Source organism: Haliotis cracherodii, unplaced genomic scaffold, assembly GCF_022045235.1.
Source record: "Haliotis cracherodii isolate W230 unplaced genomic scaffold, xgHalCrac1.p SCAF_3, whole genome shotgun sequence".
NCBI classification, from domain to species: domain Eukaryota; kingdom Metazoa; phylum Mollusca; class Gastropoda; order Lepetellida; family Haliotidae; genus Haliotis; species Haliotis cracherodii.
The window spans coordinates 33,206,683-33,223,525 of NW_027266286.1; the positions used below are offsets into that span (position 1 = coordinate 33,206,683).

General features: G+C 39.4%; 1 protein-coding gene across 4 annotated transcripts in view; it reads left to right on the plus strand.

The window, feature by feature from the left end:
* The window catches only part of LOC139474333 (armadillo repeat-containing protein 2-like), a 47,150-nt gene that overhangs the window by 4,667 nt on the left and 25,640 nt on the right, over nucleotides 1-16,843 (plus strand). Inside the window, exons 2-11 of one of the 4 annotated variants that reach the window (XM_071257306.1) lie at nucleotides 1,470-1,747; nucleotides 4,082-4,154; nucleotides 6,936-6,977; nucleotides 9,334-9,523; nucleotides 12,425-12,590; nucleotides 12,945-13,024; nucleotides 14,276-14,374; nucleotides 14,495-14,670; nucleotides 15,694-15,796; nucleotides 16,160-16,332. In XM_071257306.1, coding sequence (XP_071113407.1) covers nucleotides 1,545-1,747; nucleotides 4,082-4,154; nucleotides 6,936-6,977; nucleotides 9,334-9,523; nucleotides 12,425-12,590; nucleotides 12,945-13,024; nucleotides 14,276-14,374; nucleotides 14,495-14,670; nucleotides 15,694-15,796; nucleotides 16,160-16,332 — 1,305 coding nt within the window. In that variant the 5' untranslated portion in view covers nucleotides 1,470-1,544. The remainder of the gene's footprint in view (nucleotides 1-1,469; nucleotides 1,748-4,081; nucleotides 4,155-6,935; nucleotides 6,978-9,333; nucleotides 9,524-12,424; nucleotides 12,591-12,944; nucleotides 13,025-14,275; nucleotides 14,375-14,494; nucleotides 14,671-15,693; nucleotides 15,797-16,159; nucleotides 16,333-16,843) is intronic. The other 3 variants (XM_071257307.1, XM_071257308.1, XM_071257309.1) reach the window with 3 other exon arrangements.

Consider the following 16,843-nt stretch of genomic DNA (forward strand, 5'->3'; position numbering starts at 1 on the left):
AATGTAACTCCATAATACTAGCCTAGTTCGGCAAGGATGGAAACTAGACTTTTAGTCAGTTAACTCTCTTGCCTCGGGAAGATGTACATTCTCTTGATTGACACGAAACTTTATGAGAGCTTTTCATCAACCATTAAAATTGATACTCTAAGTAGGAATAATATCCTTACTATTTACTTTTTAATCATGAAATTATGACACGTGTGACCCCTTGCTTAGCATTTCTATTGGTCAAAAGTCTGACAACTTAAACAAACCATTGGTCAAATTGAAACTTTATCAGTCTATGACCGGTGACCAGCAGCCATCTGAAACCCTGTGTAGTTGTGACAGTGCATATTAGTTCCTTTAGCATAATGTTGTATCATCGCACCTATCGATAGTTAATCACCTCACTTATCTATACTTAATCACCCCACCTTTCTATACTTAATCACCTCACCTTTCTATACTAAATCACCTCACCTTTCTATACTTAATCACCTCACCCATCTATATTTAATCACCTGAACTATCTATACTTAATCACCTCACCTTTCTATACTTAATCACCTCACCCATCTATATTTAATCACCTGAACTATCTATACTTAATCACCTCACCTTTCTATACTTAATCACCTCACCTATCTCTACTTAATCACCCCACCCATCTATGTTTAATCACCTCACCTATCTATACTTAATCACCTCACCTTTCTATACTTAATCACATCACCTTTCTATACTTAATCACCTCACCCATCTATATTTAATCACCTGAATTATCTATACTTAATCACCTCACCTTTCTATACTTAATCACCTCACCTATCTACATCTAATTACCTCACCTATCTATATTTAATCACCTCACCTTTCTATATTTAATCACCTCACCTATCTATATTTAATCACCTCACCCATCTATATTTAATCACCTCACCTATCTATATTTAATCACCTCACCTATCTATACTTATTCACCTCACCTTTCTATACTTAATCACCTCACCTTTCTATACTTAATCACCTCACCTATCTATATTTAATCACCTCACCCATCTATATTTAAACACCTGAACTATCTATACTTAATCACCTCACCTTTCTATACTTAATCACCTCACCCATCTACATTTAATCACCTCACCCATCTACATTTAATCACCTCACCTATCTATACGTAATCACCTCACCTTTCTATACTTAATCACCTCACCTATCTATATTTAATCACCTCACCCATCTATATATAATCACCTCATCTTTCTGTATTTAATCTTGTTTTATTGGCTTCTTCATCATGTAGTCTTTGTCCATCAACAAAACATGATCAAGTTGCGACAATGCAGAGCATGGGGTACACAATAACTGTTCAATGTCAGTGGACATGCTGGATATATGTTAAACTACCAAGTTATGTTAGTATGATTATATTAGCACAGGATGGAGAGATCTTTTAATATCTTTTTAATATTTTTTTCTAGGTTTCCCATCATGGTGTACAGGTAGATATTACTAGTATTATGCACAAGTATTACAAGCAACATTAGACAGAAAGAATGGATCCAAAGAAATCCAAAGATCGACCATTTTATGAACTGCCTGAAAATGTTCAAGCCAGTTCAAGAATTATCCAGGATGCACGAACATCTCTCCGCACTGTTGTGACCAAGAGACCATTCACCCCCCGTGATGAGAAACGAACTTTATTTCCTGCATCTACAGCCCGGAACCCAGAGTCGAGGCCAGCAAGTGCTTTTAGGTAATGTATATTGTGGTCGATTCCTAGTATATGTTTCATATTGATATCATATCCAAAAGTCAAGGAAGTAAAAGTAACCTGAGTTATGTTGCTACTTAAATTTAGATGTTACTATGATTAAGCAGTCAAAATAATATCGACACTTTCTGCTTAAGTCAGGACTCACCTTGAATTCAGTTAAGGCACAAGGAAGTATGTGGAAGGATGTTTCTGGATCTGCTCAGAGACCAGAGGAGTGAAAACAAGTCATATTATTATACACATGATATTGTTACCAGTGTAATTAATGTGGTGGCTTGGTCGAGGTGACTTGTATTTCACTGAGGAAGAGACTTAATTTTACATTATTGCATTGAAAGCAATGTTAAAATACCTCTGACATTAGTAAGTAAGAACTAATAGAGTATCACGATCTTGAACTACCGTATTTGACGTAATAAGCGTCCACAGCAATATTTGTTAATATATTGGCTAGTGAACAATCCCAATTAACCCTTCCGATTGATCAATGTACACAAGACTTATCAATTCGTGTATAATACACACTCATGTGTTTTATGCACACTTAATTATGGGCAGTTACATTCTGGAAAATATATCTGTCGTGTATAATACAGACTTTTCTTTTGTTTCCTTTAAGAATTGACCTTCACTTTGTGTGAGTTCATTGGAGTATGAACCTTCATAGAGTGAGGGCCATACTGGATGAACGTCGTAGCTTGCGACAACGTTTATACAATGTTTGGCCCTCACTCTATAAAGGTTCATACTCCAATGAACTCACACAAAGTGAAAGTCAATTCTTATAATATTTTATCACAATTTCTTACCTCAAAGGATGTAGGCCAAGATCTAAACACAATTTTATTTAGTACGTGTGACTTCATGTTTACACTGACAGCCAAACAACAACCAGCTATATTGCGGAGTAAAATAGTTCCCCAAATAGAGAGGTGACATGAGCGTATGGATGCACAACTTGCTCTTCAGAAACATCTTACGCAACACATGTGTTCAAATAATATCACCATTAGATGATAAAGGTCTGTAAAAAACTACCTCAATAAGTCAGTCACAATTACAGAGCGTCGTAATACATTTACATCAAGTACAAGACATCAAAATGGCCGACACTATAAACGTGACGGGCGGATTTCCAAAGTTGTTAATGAACCTGTGGCGGTTACATGTGCTAGTCATCATTGATCAACTGACCGATTGTTGGAGACGGTCACTGTCAGCCTAGACACAGATCGAGTCAATACTGACGATAGTTTGGATGTGCATTTTTTCGTTTGTTCAATAGGATGGGCGGTAGCGAGGAAATTCGTGAACAATCATGCAGTCAAGTTCTCTTACGTTTCTCAATGTATACTGAAATGCTGAGACCAAGATTAAAGGTTCTAAATGATCAGAAATAATGTTTATGTATGTTTTCGTGCTAGGGAATTCCCAGGGGTTTCCCCAGGAATGTGAAAGTAGTCCGTCAGTGTTTACGTCATTTCAAGAACACGGTCTCGTTAAAAACGTATGAACGTCAAATTGTGTCGTTCATACACTTATGAACGTCAATTTCATGGTCATGTGACCGACTTCTCGTCCAATGGAAAAGCCGTATATCATGTAAACGTCAAATTAAAAAATTATTTCATGCTGTCAGCATAAACCACGAAATTTACAATCTTTCAACTCTGTTTTTTTTTCTCACAAAAAATATATTTTATAAGAGCCCGCTATTTCTAATTTTGAGAGCGCCCTGGGCGCTTATTACATCGAATACGGTAGATAATATTTTTCCCATTATGTCTGCCAATCTTATTTTGGAAGCCAAGATAAATCCTTGCAGTAAGGTCAGACATTATTAATTTATTTGTTAGGGTAATACCGGTATTATAGTGAGTGAATGATGTTTTACACATGAATCAGCAGTATCACTGTACTGTGGCAGACATCAGATATCTCAGCAGCAGTCATATCCTGAAGGAGAGTCAAATCAGATACAGAAATAACATAATTAATATGAAATCAGAAAATATGTCACAACTCTTTTTGACCTATGAAATTGTCTATGAGTTAACAATGTTTATATGATCTTAATTTAAGAGATGAACATACTGTGTTTTTAATGTAGAATAGTTTATTGAAGTGAATCTGGAGATCACTAGTGTGAACATACATGTATACAGACATGCACTTTCGGTAAGCAATAATACAATAGTCAAGTCACCTTCAAAACAAGTGGGCATTTCTGCAATATATATTCTGTGACCACAGAATACAGCAGGCACAGCCACACTGACTTAACCCAATTTTCTCACTCATTCTGTGTTGCAGCTTGAACTCCCGACACTTCGATGGCAGTGACTCTAGACCTGTGTCAGGTGCAAAGTTATCTCCTCTTGATCATGTAAGTTTTCTCTCATTGAAAATAGGGGTCAAATAGTCACATGAACTAATACATATATGTGTCTGTGTAAAATGATACTGTTGTTCTGATTTACCCACCAATCCTGTTTGTTGTATACAAACATGTACTGATACCCCGTGCTGAAACATGAGACATATGACATTTACACAGGATCTGGATTTCAGATCGTTTCATTTTCTTGGACATTGACCTATTGACTAGTATTGTTATCCAAATTGTCCATAAGATGTATAAGACTCGTCTGGCATCAAAACACGGGGCTGTGTACTCGCGGGCAGATGACCCTGGAATACGCTGATCACTGTGTCAAATTAATGAGACTGATTAATGAGTGATTTCAGCAAGTCGTTACAAATTAGGTGTGTCGGAGTCAGAGTGCGAGACTGTCGGATTAACGGGTCTAAATAGCGCTGATTAAATCGGTTCCCACCATTTGTGTCGGATAAAGCTGATTGTCGGATTAACGAGTGTCGGATTAAATTTAAATTCCAAATTAAAATAAGATGTATCTACTCTACTGTGGGACTACATCAAATTTCAAAACACAGTAGGTTTATCTCCTAATTAAATGATTATCATGGTTTTGATGTATTTGTTTTTACATGTTTCACAACTATGTATTATGTAGCCAGGTTCTGATACTAACAATTATTATTTTGTCTTGCCTCTGATCTATCTGCCATGCATCTAGAGTTGTATCTGTGTACAATGCCTGTGCCTGTTTCCATGACAACTCAACTGTTCAGTTGGGCTTAATGGGGTTATACATGGGAACAAATCTCCACATTCTATATTTTCGATTTTGTAGTTTTCATTAGTTTTTAGGTATTTAATGATTATTGCTGCAAGATACAAATGTTGCAGGATCCAGATGATAACTGTCTGGCATGAGGCATCTTTTGCTATGGTTGGTAGGTTGGTAATTACAAGGATGACTATGAGCTGTGTAAGGGTTCTAAGGTTGCTGCGCCCCCTTTTCGTATATTTCAAGCATGGGAGCCAAAGCCTCAAAGTGTGCAAATAAATGTACTTGTCAAGGTATTCATGTTCATTGTATTGTATTCACATTTTCATTTGCTTTTTATTCTTCACACAAAAATGTTGGGAGAGCAGGATGTAGTGGTTTAATGTTGAATAAATTTCATGGATTTACCACCCAAGCCACTTTCACTGCCAAGATATAAATCAAAAGGGAATCCACCTTATCCTTAGTGTTCCCTCCCACACCTTTCTGTCACAAAGTCACCCAACAAAGTATTAATTAACCTGCTGAACTCATACCTGACCATTTTCAGTTTGAGTCATATCGGCTTGTTCCTATATAACAGGACCAGCATGCCAAATAGTATCATGACCACTTCGTCCCTTTTCATTCATTACTGTACACGTTAAGGAATGACAATGTAAATCTGCATTGAGTTGAACATTGCGGATGTAGTGATGGCAGGGATTGTCCTCACGTGTAGGTTGTGCTGAATTCTAAACGTGCTCCTATTCAACTAGTGTGGAAAAGTTCTGGGTTTACCATTTAGTTTATTTATTTAAGCATGATTTTGCACATCCTTAAATTATGTTGTGATAACTTAATGTACAATAGTTTTCTTCAAAATAGAAATGACCTTGGCATTGTGTGTGGTACAGGAGGTGTCAGATCTATGCATGGAGAACATTTCTACTCAGTAAAAAAGTTGAAACCATGTTTTTCTCAGTGAATGATTACTGAAGCATGGTGAAAGTATTATATTGTATTTCAAACTAGAAGCATTAGAAATGTGACAAAACTTGATGGCCCATTAGACCCAACTTGACATCGGCGTCAGTTTGAGTGGCCCAGTGGGGTAAAAGTGACTTCTGTATGTTTTCAGTCTGCTTTTAGAATAAAGCCTTGGTTTATCAATATTTGTGATTTATTTGTAGTCTCATAGAACAGATACATATTGTCTTTTATTCTTAACATGGTACTCATGTGTTGTTAGACATATGACATATAGCTATGGCTTCAAGAAATAAAAGCATGTTTCCAGGGCAGGTGTGTCGAAATCCAAATTGTAGACACTTGTCCTTGGGTAAGAAAATTGTTGAAATCTTCTGCCCTGGAGAATGTTGGAGGTGAACTTGTTGCTTGTTTCAGCACAAATAAGTCCATATGTGCTACCAAATGAACTAGCAGACCCCAAGTGTCAGTGACTAAAGATAATGGTGATGATCAGCAGCCAAGGCTAACACTAACAACTTATGGGGAAAATATATGAAAGAGGAACTTTTTCAGACTCAACAAGTTTGGGCTTTTGGACATATGTATTATATAAGTATGATGAAATTTATACTAATTCATATATTCATGCTAAATTATTATACTAAATAATTGTACTAAATTCAGGGTTCGAAATTAACTTAACTCCACTAGTCTTAGATCAGTAAAATTCATGAAGGACTACTGACATTTCCTTGTGGACTACTAGTTTTACCATTGGCAACTCTAGTATAGCATTTCATTTTTGCGGATTAGTGAAAATCTGAATTAATTTCTAACCCTGAAATCACTCTGAATGTTATTGAATATTTTTACGAATAATGAAAAACATGTCATGCATATTGTATGGAAATCGTTAATTTCTTTTAGTATGTTTAGATCTTTAGGCATAAATGAAAACAAAGAATTTATCACAAGAAGTTATCATATGTGTAGAAATCCGGTAGGAGCCTTTGGTATTGTGTGTGTGTCTCCAACTGTTCTCCATGCATGGTTTTGGCTTGCAGTTTCCCGAAGGGTCAGATGTTCGTGCCAGGGCTGAGATTAAGGTACACACTTCATTGATTGCATTCCTTCCACTGTGCATCTTAGTATTGCATGTTGCATAGTCGATGCACGTTCCGACTGCTGCTTTCAAGTAGATATCTGACACTTTCATGTTTGATGATTATCAGGGTTTTCCCCAGCCATGTTTAGTCATGGCAGCAGGAAAGTAGTGCCTTTCAGAGAGGTCTGCATTTTGTTTCCTTGTTTTTTTATATCTTGTGCAGCTCTTCTTTCTTACTGTAGTTAACTACAATTGATGTTAATGTATTGTAACCCATACCTGTGTGATTATGTGAAATATGCAGAAACCCAGTGCCAAGGGAAAACCCTGAATAATACCCCATTTTAATGTTTCTTAAGTTTGTTTGTTTGATTGCTTGTCACCATAATAACAGTTTATCTTTGCCGTAACATCTAAATCTGAGCTGCTATTAACTAATTACAGAAATAAAATTCACTCCGCAAATCAACAGTCGCAGGAACCTGAAGCACTTTGGTAAAATCACACATGATCCTGATGTGAAGTTTGTGGCATCAAATTAGTTGTTTTCACCATTGTTTACTTGTCATTAACTATTTTAGGAAGTTGTGTTGCACTATTTGTGTTATTGGTACCTCCTGTTGATATTAGGCTATATTATCCTATCCATGTTAACACTGACTGTTGTATGAATAAATCACAGTCTTGATTTATGAATGGTATTCTCAGGTGTGTCCTACAGTACACCAGCAGGCATTAAAACAGCAGAGTTACTACTCAAAATGGGTCATGGACAGAACTTGAGATTGCATTTCTTGGGGGTCTTGCTGTAACTCGAATTTAAAAATAATTCTACTTAGAACTGCTAAAGATTGCAAGAAGACAATGCTGAATAGTTATATTTTTATGTTGAAATGTGTTGAAGGAGTGACAGCCTATCAGGCAAGGGTTGAGAAGGGAATGAGATAGGCTGGTGTTTCACTTGCAAGTGATTAAGCCAGTCACATGAACAGGCTTTTCAACATTTCAAAAAGACACATCTAGCAGAGTGTACTGTAGTTGCCTGTACCAGTAGCTTACCATCTACAAGTATATGTACATGTACATGTTTTAAATGAAGCAAAGTGTGCTCAGCTTTTGGCATGGGAAGTGGTTCAGAGGTAGTCCATGTTTGTAGACAGTATTGGGTCTTTAGTCCACAGTGTTCTAGTATTCCTGTCAAATTTCATCATGTTGTGAATATCAGAGCAGACAAGTCATTTTTTAAGCTATGTGCACAATTTGGCTTAGTGTTTAGTACACAATGTAGGGTAGTGTTTTGTACACAATGTAGGGTAGTGTTTTGTACATACTCTTGGGTAGTGTTTTGTACACAATGTAGGGTAGTGTTTTGTACACAATGTAGATAAGTGTTTTGTACACAATGTAGGGTAGTGTTTTGTACACAATGTAGGATAGTGTTTTGTACACAATGTAGGGTAATGTTTTGTACACAATGTAGGATAGTGTTTTGTACACAATGTAGGGTTGTGTTTTGTACACAATGTTGGATAGTGTTTTGTATACAATGTAGGGTAGTGTTTTGTACACAATGTAGGTTAGTGTTTTGTACACAATGTAGGTTAGTGTTTTGTACACAATGTAGGATAGTGTTTTGTACACAAAGTAGGTTAGTGTTTTGTACACAATGTCGGGTTGTGTTTTGTACACAATGTAGAGTAGTGTTTTGTACACAATGTAGGGTAGTGTTTTGTACACAATGTAGGTTAGTGTTTTGTACACAATGTAGGGTTGTGTTTTGTACACAATGTAGGGTAATGTTTTGTACACAATGTAGGGTAGTGTTTTGTATACAATGTAGGGTAGTGTTTTGTACACAATGTTGGGTAGTGTTTTGTACACAATGTAGGGTTGTGTTTTGTACACAATGTAGGGTTGTGTTTTGTACACAATGTAGGATAGTGTTTTGTACACAATGTAGGGTAGTGTTTTGTACACAATGTAGGATAGTGTTTTGTACACAATGTAGGGGAGTGTTAGGCCTTATGTTGATCTGGTAGGAAGTAAAAACACCTAGCCCCATCCCTGAAGATTGATGTGTGGAATGTCTGCATACAGAGGGACTCCATTCACTTGTTTCATCACAACTTAGTTCATTTCAGAATCATTGATAATTTGACTGAGAACAGTAACAACAGCATTAATGGGATATCAATCCATTTTTCCAGATATGTTTTGACCTGTTACTTAAAAAATACCTCACTGCACACTTAACATCACAACTCACTGGAAGTTAACATTGAAATGGCTTCGGAGTTTTACCACACATCTCTTTGTATGTATTAAGTATTGAAACTGTTGGATCTGATAATTTGCAGTGTTTTCAGACCCCTCGGGCCCCTACAGCAGCTGAGATTGAGAACGCCATTCTGGCCCCCAAACCACCAGCTGACCCAAACAGACCACTGTCCCGGAAGGGGTCAAGACAGAAGCTGTACAATGCCACTAGTGTTGATGGGGGAGGGGAGTCTACGACCAGTCTTAGGCCACGCAGTGGGTCATCTGATGGTACTCATTACTTATTCTTGTTAATGAAGTTTTTATGAATCATAGAGGGATAGAAATAAAACCAATAGATAGAAAGCCAGGTTTTTTTATATCATTTTGTTGAAAAAAGTCAATATTTTACTTATCCTGCATTACTCCTTAATGCATTTACTGCTTACCTTATGACAAAGGAAGAAAAAAAGAAATGCTGTTTTTCTGACTCAAGTCTACTTTTTACAGGACCACCGCCGTTGTCAACAGACATATTGTGATGTCACATCCAATTCATATTACTGCTCGTCGTCCCCAAGGAAGTTTGTGTGGCACATGGCTCCTGCAACTTTGGCTTAAATTTGTGGGTAGCATTCTGCTACCACACTAATTTCGTCTGTGACGGCTAATGTATTCCTTTCATATTATTTTCACTTGCAGGCGGTGAGGATGGAGATTTCTCTGGAATTCCTCTTAGCCTAGCGCAGATGCCTGAGTGGATGGCGGGCCACCTCACGTCAGTAGCACCTTCTCCTGGAGCCGTGGTCGATAAGAGAGATACCCTCTGGTCACAGACCACATCTATGCCAGCGGATCCTATGCTCAAGGATATGTTTAAGGCGCTAGACAAGGATTATTTCCAGGACAACACTTGTGCCGTCATTTAAACCACCAAAATTTAGGACGGACGATTTCCCTATCCATGCCTTCGCTGTAGTGGACCAGGCTTGTGCTTTCGATGATGACTTGAACTGAAGAGGATGAATGGCTCTTCGAGACCAACCACACCCACATTCCCTTTCATCAAAACTGAAATCAGGCATCTGCTAAAACCATTATCCACACTAGCATCCTCAAACCATGCAATGGAGCAGGATTTATTGGAGGCTAATTGAACCACATAGACGATTTTCAGACTGTGGATGATTTTCAACAGAGTCAAGTCAACCAGATGAGGAACCACCTCCAAGTAGTCCTAGTGGAGATCACTGTTACGTGCAGGCTTGGTTACCTAGCGCTCTCTAAGTGCAATTCAGAATTTAAATGTAGGCTCCTCTGTCAACAATGGTCAGCTAGCCTTCTGTTCAATGACCAAGTTACGGACAGACACACCAAGGTCTCCAATTATGCTTGGGATAAGACCACAGTTAAGGCATTGGAGCATGGGTCTCATGGCAGGCAGGTTGGGCAACTACAGGCCGAGACACTCATCCCTCAAAGAGCAGGACCAGGATTCCTTTCGTTTGTTTGTTTGTTCGTTTGTTTGTTTGTTTGTTTGTTTGTTTGTTTGTTGTTTAACGCCGCACTCAGCAATATTCCAGCTATATGACGGCGGTCTGTAAAGAATCGAGTCGGGATCAGACAATCCAGTGATTGACATCATGAGCATCGATCCGCGCAAGTGGGATCAATGACATGCAACAACCATGTCAGCTAGCCTGACCACCTGATCCCGTTAGTCGCCTTTTACGACAAGCATAGTCGCCTTTTACGGCAAGCATGGGTTGCTGAAGACCTATTTTACCCCGTAATCTTCACGGGTCGATTCCTTTCGTGGCAAAGGACGTGGCTGAGGCCGCTTTCATATTCAACTGACTGCCCTTCGGCTACCATTTGAACATAGAGCTAGATCCACTGTTGACCACAGCTACACTGCTTTGGGATTATCCAAGGAAGCAACTAAAATCCAATATAGACATCTTGTCTTGCCTCGAATAGGCAGCTGTTCGTAGACGCCTCCCTTCAGGGGTTTGGTGCTCATTTACAGGGCCAGACAGCCTCAGGGCTGTGGTCCGGCGCACAACAGACTTGGTACATAAACAGTCTAGAGTTGGAAGTGCTCATTCTGGCCATCTCACATTGGCAGGAGCAGCTACAGTTCCCCCAAACTCACAATAGCACTCTCGTTCAGGTTTTTTCATCTAGTGGATTGTCTGGGACTAAACTTCATAGTCCAGCACATCCTGGCCGATGCCCTATCCTGTCATGATAGCTCCCATGGAGTGGAAACTTCACTCAGGGGTGTTCCAACTGGTGCTTCAGCGCTTTGGGCAACTAAACATCGACCTCTTTACGACACACCAGAACCAACTAATGACGTAGATGTAGCCAGCATCCCCTGGGAAGAGCTAAAAGCGTACGCTCTTCCGCCTCTTGTACCACTTCCCAGGGTGATACAAAAGATCAAAGAAACAAAGAGCCTTTGGAAGGGATGGTTCGTCGACCTCAAAAGCCTTGCAGAAGACAATCCATTACCCCTCCCAGAGTGGTCAAAGCTACTCATCCACCCACACAGCAAACTACTTAACCTAACGCCAGGCAGATTTAATCTGCACGCTTGGTTTGTCTTCAAAAGGTGTTAAGCGCGAAGAGCTCTTCGGCGCTGGCAGCTAAGGCTAGTGCTTTTGGCACATTGTCCCTCTACATGGGGGTTATACAATGACACATGGTGGTCATTTGAAACATTTTGAAAGGCAAAGAATCAAGATCCCACAAGCACAAAATCACCTTAATTCTTATTGGGATACCTCCTACACTTGCATAGCAAAATGCACTTAGAGAGTAGCACCATTACAACATATTTGGTAGCGCTTAATTCAGTGTTGGCCGTTCCAGGAAATCGCAAAATGACTAGGGTCCCGGAACTACAGGCCCTATTACGCTCTTTCAGATTTGAGGATCTTAAGGCGGTGGTCCTGTAAAAAGGGGACTTGTGTCGGAAATAGCATTTCTTTTTTTCACTCAGGACCATCGGGAGGTGCTGTCTTCTTTTTTGTAAGGTAAGCAGTAAGTGCATTAAGGAGTATTCCAGGATAAATATACAAATGTAAAAAATATTTAGATTTTACTCATTTTTAATTTTTGAATCCACCAATCCCATATCTGTGCAGCCCCTGAGGTAAGTATGATAATACTGACTCTAATTTGAAGGCCGCTTGCACCAAGACCAAGGCAGCCCTGATGCAGACGTCCCACGGCGTGTGAGTAGCGGGCCCAAGGAGAGGACCCTGCTGCCAGAGGAGCGGGGCATGGCTGATGGGAAAGAAGCTGGCCCACGTGTGTCCAGCTCCATGGGAGTCAGCAGTCCACCCAGAACGTGAGTGCTGACTGGCGGATATAGCTATTCCTTGAAACATTGGAACATGGTAAATTACGGTCTTCATTAACCCAAATCCATGTATTATTTCCAACTGAATCAGTCATCATAAAGACTGATAAATATTAATATTTATCCAAAAAATTGAATTCTTTGTTCTTAATCAGTGGCATGACATGTTTGTCTCTTTGAAGGAAAAGAAGTTATGATTCTGACCTTGAAGAAGTATCTCTTTAAACACTTTAACTTTGGTCAGTCCTTTCTTAGATGTTTTTAATTTATGTAAATCCATCAAATGCTATTGGGGAGTCCTCTTGTGATCCATGGAGCTTATTGCAAGCTTCACTGTTGCAGTGGTGGATCCCATGACGGGGAACAGAGGGTGGGCAGTGGCAGCTCACGCAAGTCCAGCAGTGCAGGGAAGAGTCGCAGTGGTAAGTGTGTTTCCCATCTTGTACACTCATCACAGATCTCCAACTGTCTTAAAGGTCTAATGTAGATCTCTGATTGAAATAGAAGTTTATTGGAGGTCTCTGAACAAAATGCAAGTCTAATGGAGATCTCAGACTGACATACAAGGTTAATGGAGATCTCAGACTGACATACAAGTCTAATGGAGATCTCAGACTGACATACAAGGTTAATGGAGATCTCAGACTGACATACAAGGTTAATGGAGATCTCAGTCTGAAATACAAGTCTAATGGAGATCTCAGACTGACATGCAAGTCTAATGGAGATCTCAGACTGACATACAAGTCTAATAGAGATCTCAGACTGACATACAAGTCTAATGGAGATCTCAGACTGAAATACAAGTCTAATGGAGATCTCAGACTGACATACAAGTTTAATGGAGGTCTCAGACTGACATACAAGTCTAATGGAGATCTCAGACTGACATACAAGTCTAATGGAGATCTCAGACTGACATACAAGTTTAATGGAGGTCTCAGACTGACATACAAGTCTAATGGAGATCTCAGACTGACATACAAGTTTAATGGAGGTCTCAGACTGACATACAAGTCTAATGGAGATCTCAGACTGACATACAAGTCTAATGGAGATCTCAGACTGACATGCAAGTCTAATGGAGATCTCAGACTGACATACAAGTCTAATAGAGATCTCAGACTGACATACAAGTCTAATGGAGATCTCAGACTGAAATACAAGTCTAATGGAGATCTCAGACTGACATACAAGTCTAATAGAGATCTCAGACTGACATACAAGTTTAATGGAGGTCTCAGACTGACATACAAGTCTAATGGAGATCTCAGACTGTCATACAAGTCTAATGGAGATCTCAGACTGACATACAAGTTTAATGGAGGTCTCAGACTGACATACAAGTCTAATGGAGATCTCAGACTGACATACAAGTTTAATGGAGGTCTCAGACTGACATACAAGTCTAATGGAGATCTCAGACTGACATACAAGTCTAATGGAGATCTCAGACTGACATACAAGGTTAATGGAGATCTCAGACTGAAATACAAGTCTAATGGAGGTCTCAGACTGACATGCAAGTCTAATGGAGATCTCAGACTGACATATAAGTCTAATGGAGATCTCAGACTGACATACAAGTCTAATGGAGATCTCAGACTGACATACTAGTCCAAGTCTAATGGCAATCTCAGACTTATGCTTATTTCCTCCCTTTTATGTTCCAGGCAGTGCTGGGAAAAGAGACTCAATTGACGTCGGTGATGATAACTTCTTCACAGACAAAGTGGCCCCTCTCATTGAGGCGATGTCAGCTCTTGGCAAGAGTAAGTGTTCACAAGTTGTAACAACATTTTATTGACCCACTGTGTAGTCCAAGGGGAGACAAGTTGGCAAGAGCAAGTGTTCACAAGTTATAAGAACATTTTGTTTCCCCACTGTTGTAGACAGGGACAATGAAAAGCTGGGGGAGCTGGCGGAGGAGCTGTACACTGTGCTGGACACCAACAAAAAACTGACCAAGAGCTACAAGCAGAGATCCTCCATACTCAAGGCCATCTTCAAGTTGCTGGATGTGGAAGAACCCAGAGTCATGCTCAAGTTAGCCAGGCTAATACTGGCAGTAAGTGACTTGCTCATAGCTCCATACTGTCAACAGTAATGTTTGAAACAGGATGGGACTATTAAGGCCTGATGGTCAAAACGGGGTAGCAAAATGAGGATGTACATGTTCCTTTTGATGTGTGTTACTAGCTATGGATGAATTTGAAGTAACAAATGGGACACACACCCATGTGTATAAGATTAAGTAAGTGTTCTTGTTTTATTTGTGTATCAGTCAAAATCCATGCTGTGTTGTTAATCTTTCAATTGTTTAAGTCAATAGTAAATTCAATAATTGTTCAATGACCTTAGCAGTTTTTTTATTCACATTGGCATTACTGTATTTTCTTGAGTATAGTGCGCAGTGAAGTATAATAGGGGATTCAGTATTTTGAAAAAGAAATTCCGAGTATTATGGCTTGGAAATTTGAAATACAACAATATATCATTGACTTTAGGGGAAAATGCATTGTGTCAGTAACTTATTTTAAGCAAAATTGTTTGCATAGCCTACAAATATCAAGGTTTCTCCTGTAGATTTAAGTACTGTATTCCCAATGTCCGAAGCTGTCTTTACTAAGCATCACATAGAGGATTCACAGGATTGTAATATTTGCTTCTTTAGAATCTAAGTAGGCAGGCTTGCGTCATCTGGGAGGTTCTTTCATAGTAGCTAGTTTGACAGAAAGTTGATAACAGGGACATGTTTTGAGGCAAAATCATGTTTCGACCCGCAAAGATCCAGGTTTAAATAGGTCGTCAGCAACCCATGCTTGCCATGAAAAGGTGACTATGCTTGTCGTAAGAGGTGGTCAGGCTCGATGACTTGGTTGATGCATGTCACTTTATCCCAATTGAGTGGATGGGTACATGATATCCATCACTGGATTGTCTGGTCCAGACTCAATTGTTTACAGACTGCTGTCATATAGCTGGAATATTGCTGAATGCAGCATTAAACAACAAACAAACAAAACCATGTGACAGTAAGTTTTTCTGCATGCCTACTTGTCACAGCCTAATGGACAAATTTCTTTTCCAGTTTAAGGTGGGAGGCAATAATCTGTTGAATGTGTGTAAGTTGGTGTTTAAAGTGAGCCGTAATGAGAAGAACGACCAGGAGTTCCTGGAAGGCAATGTTCTAGGTGAGTTATCTGTGAGGGAGGAGAAATGTCACGGAGATATGTGTACAGCTTGGCTACCACCACCATTTCTCAGACTTTTAACTCAGATATTTGTCACTTTCTCCGTTTGTTACATCTGATTCACTCCTTTATATTCAAATCCCATTTGACAACATTTTTCAAACAACCAGACACATTACTGTTAGTTTCACAATAATGCATAATAGCTTGTAGCCTCACTCAGTCCACTGGGTTTGTGATCCAGTGGGGATAACTCTATCTATATCTTCACTTCATGTTTGCAGGTACTTCTGTCTTATCCAGTTTGTTGAAATTGTTGTATGTTCAAGACAGAGATATTATGAAAAATGTTTGTTATTTCAGATCTTCTGATAGAGACAATACAGAGTAGTGACCATGTGGCGTCGTGTGAAGCTCTCATCTACTGTGTGGGAGCCGTCAAGTTCCTTACCGGAAACCCAACAATACTGAAGAGGCTGGCCAAGAGGGAGTGTATAGAGACGCTTGCTGGACTCATGCACAATATAGAGAAAACTGTGAGCATAAGCAAACTTTTCACACAGTATCTTTTGAGTCAAACTTGAACCCCCCGGAGTCCACAGCATCCTTGCTTGTTATGAGAGGTGACAAGGAAGGAAATGAGGTGGTTGCAATGGCTGGTCAGTATGGTCAGTACTCAGGTGGTTGACAACTGTGGAAGACCAGGTCTCAGCTCTCTTATAGTAATAGTGTCAGTGTGGTCAGTAATCAGGTAGTTGACAACTGTGGAAGACCAAGTCTCAGCTCTCTTATAGTAATAGCGTCAGTGTGGTCAGTAATCAGGTGGTTGACAACTGTGGAAGACCAAGTCTCAGCTCTCTTATAGTAATAGCGTCCGTGTGGTCAGTAACCAGGTGGCTGACAACTGTGGAAGACCAAATCTCAGCTCTCTTATAGTAATAGCGTCAGTGTGGTCAGTACTCAGGTGGTTGACAACTGTGGAAGACCAAGTCTCAGCTCTCTTATAGTAATAGCGTCAGTGTGGTCAGTAATCAGGTGGTTGACAAC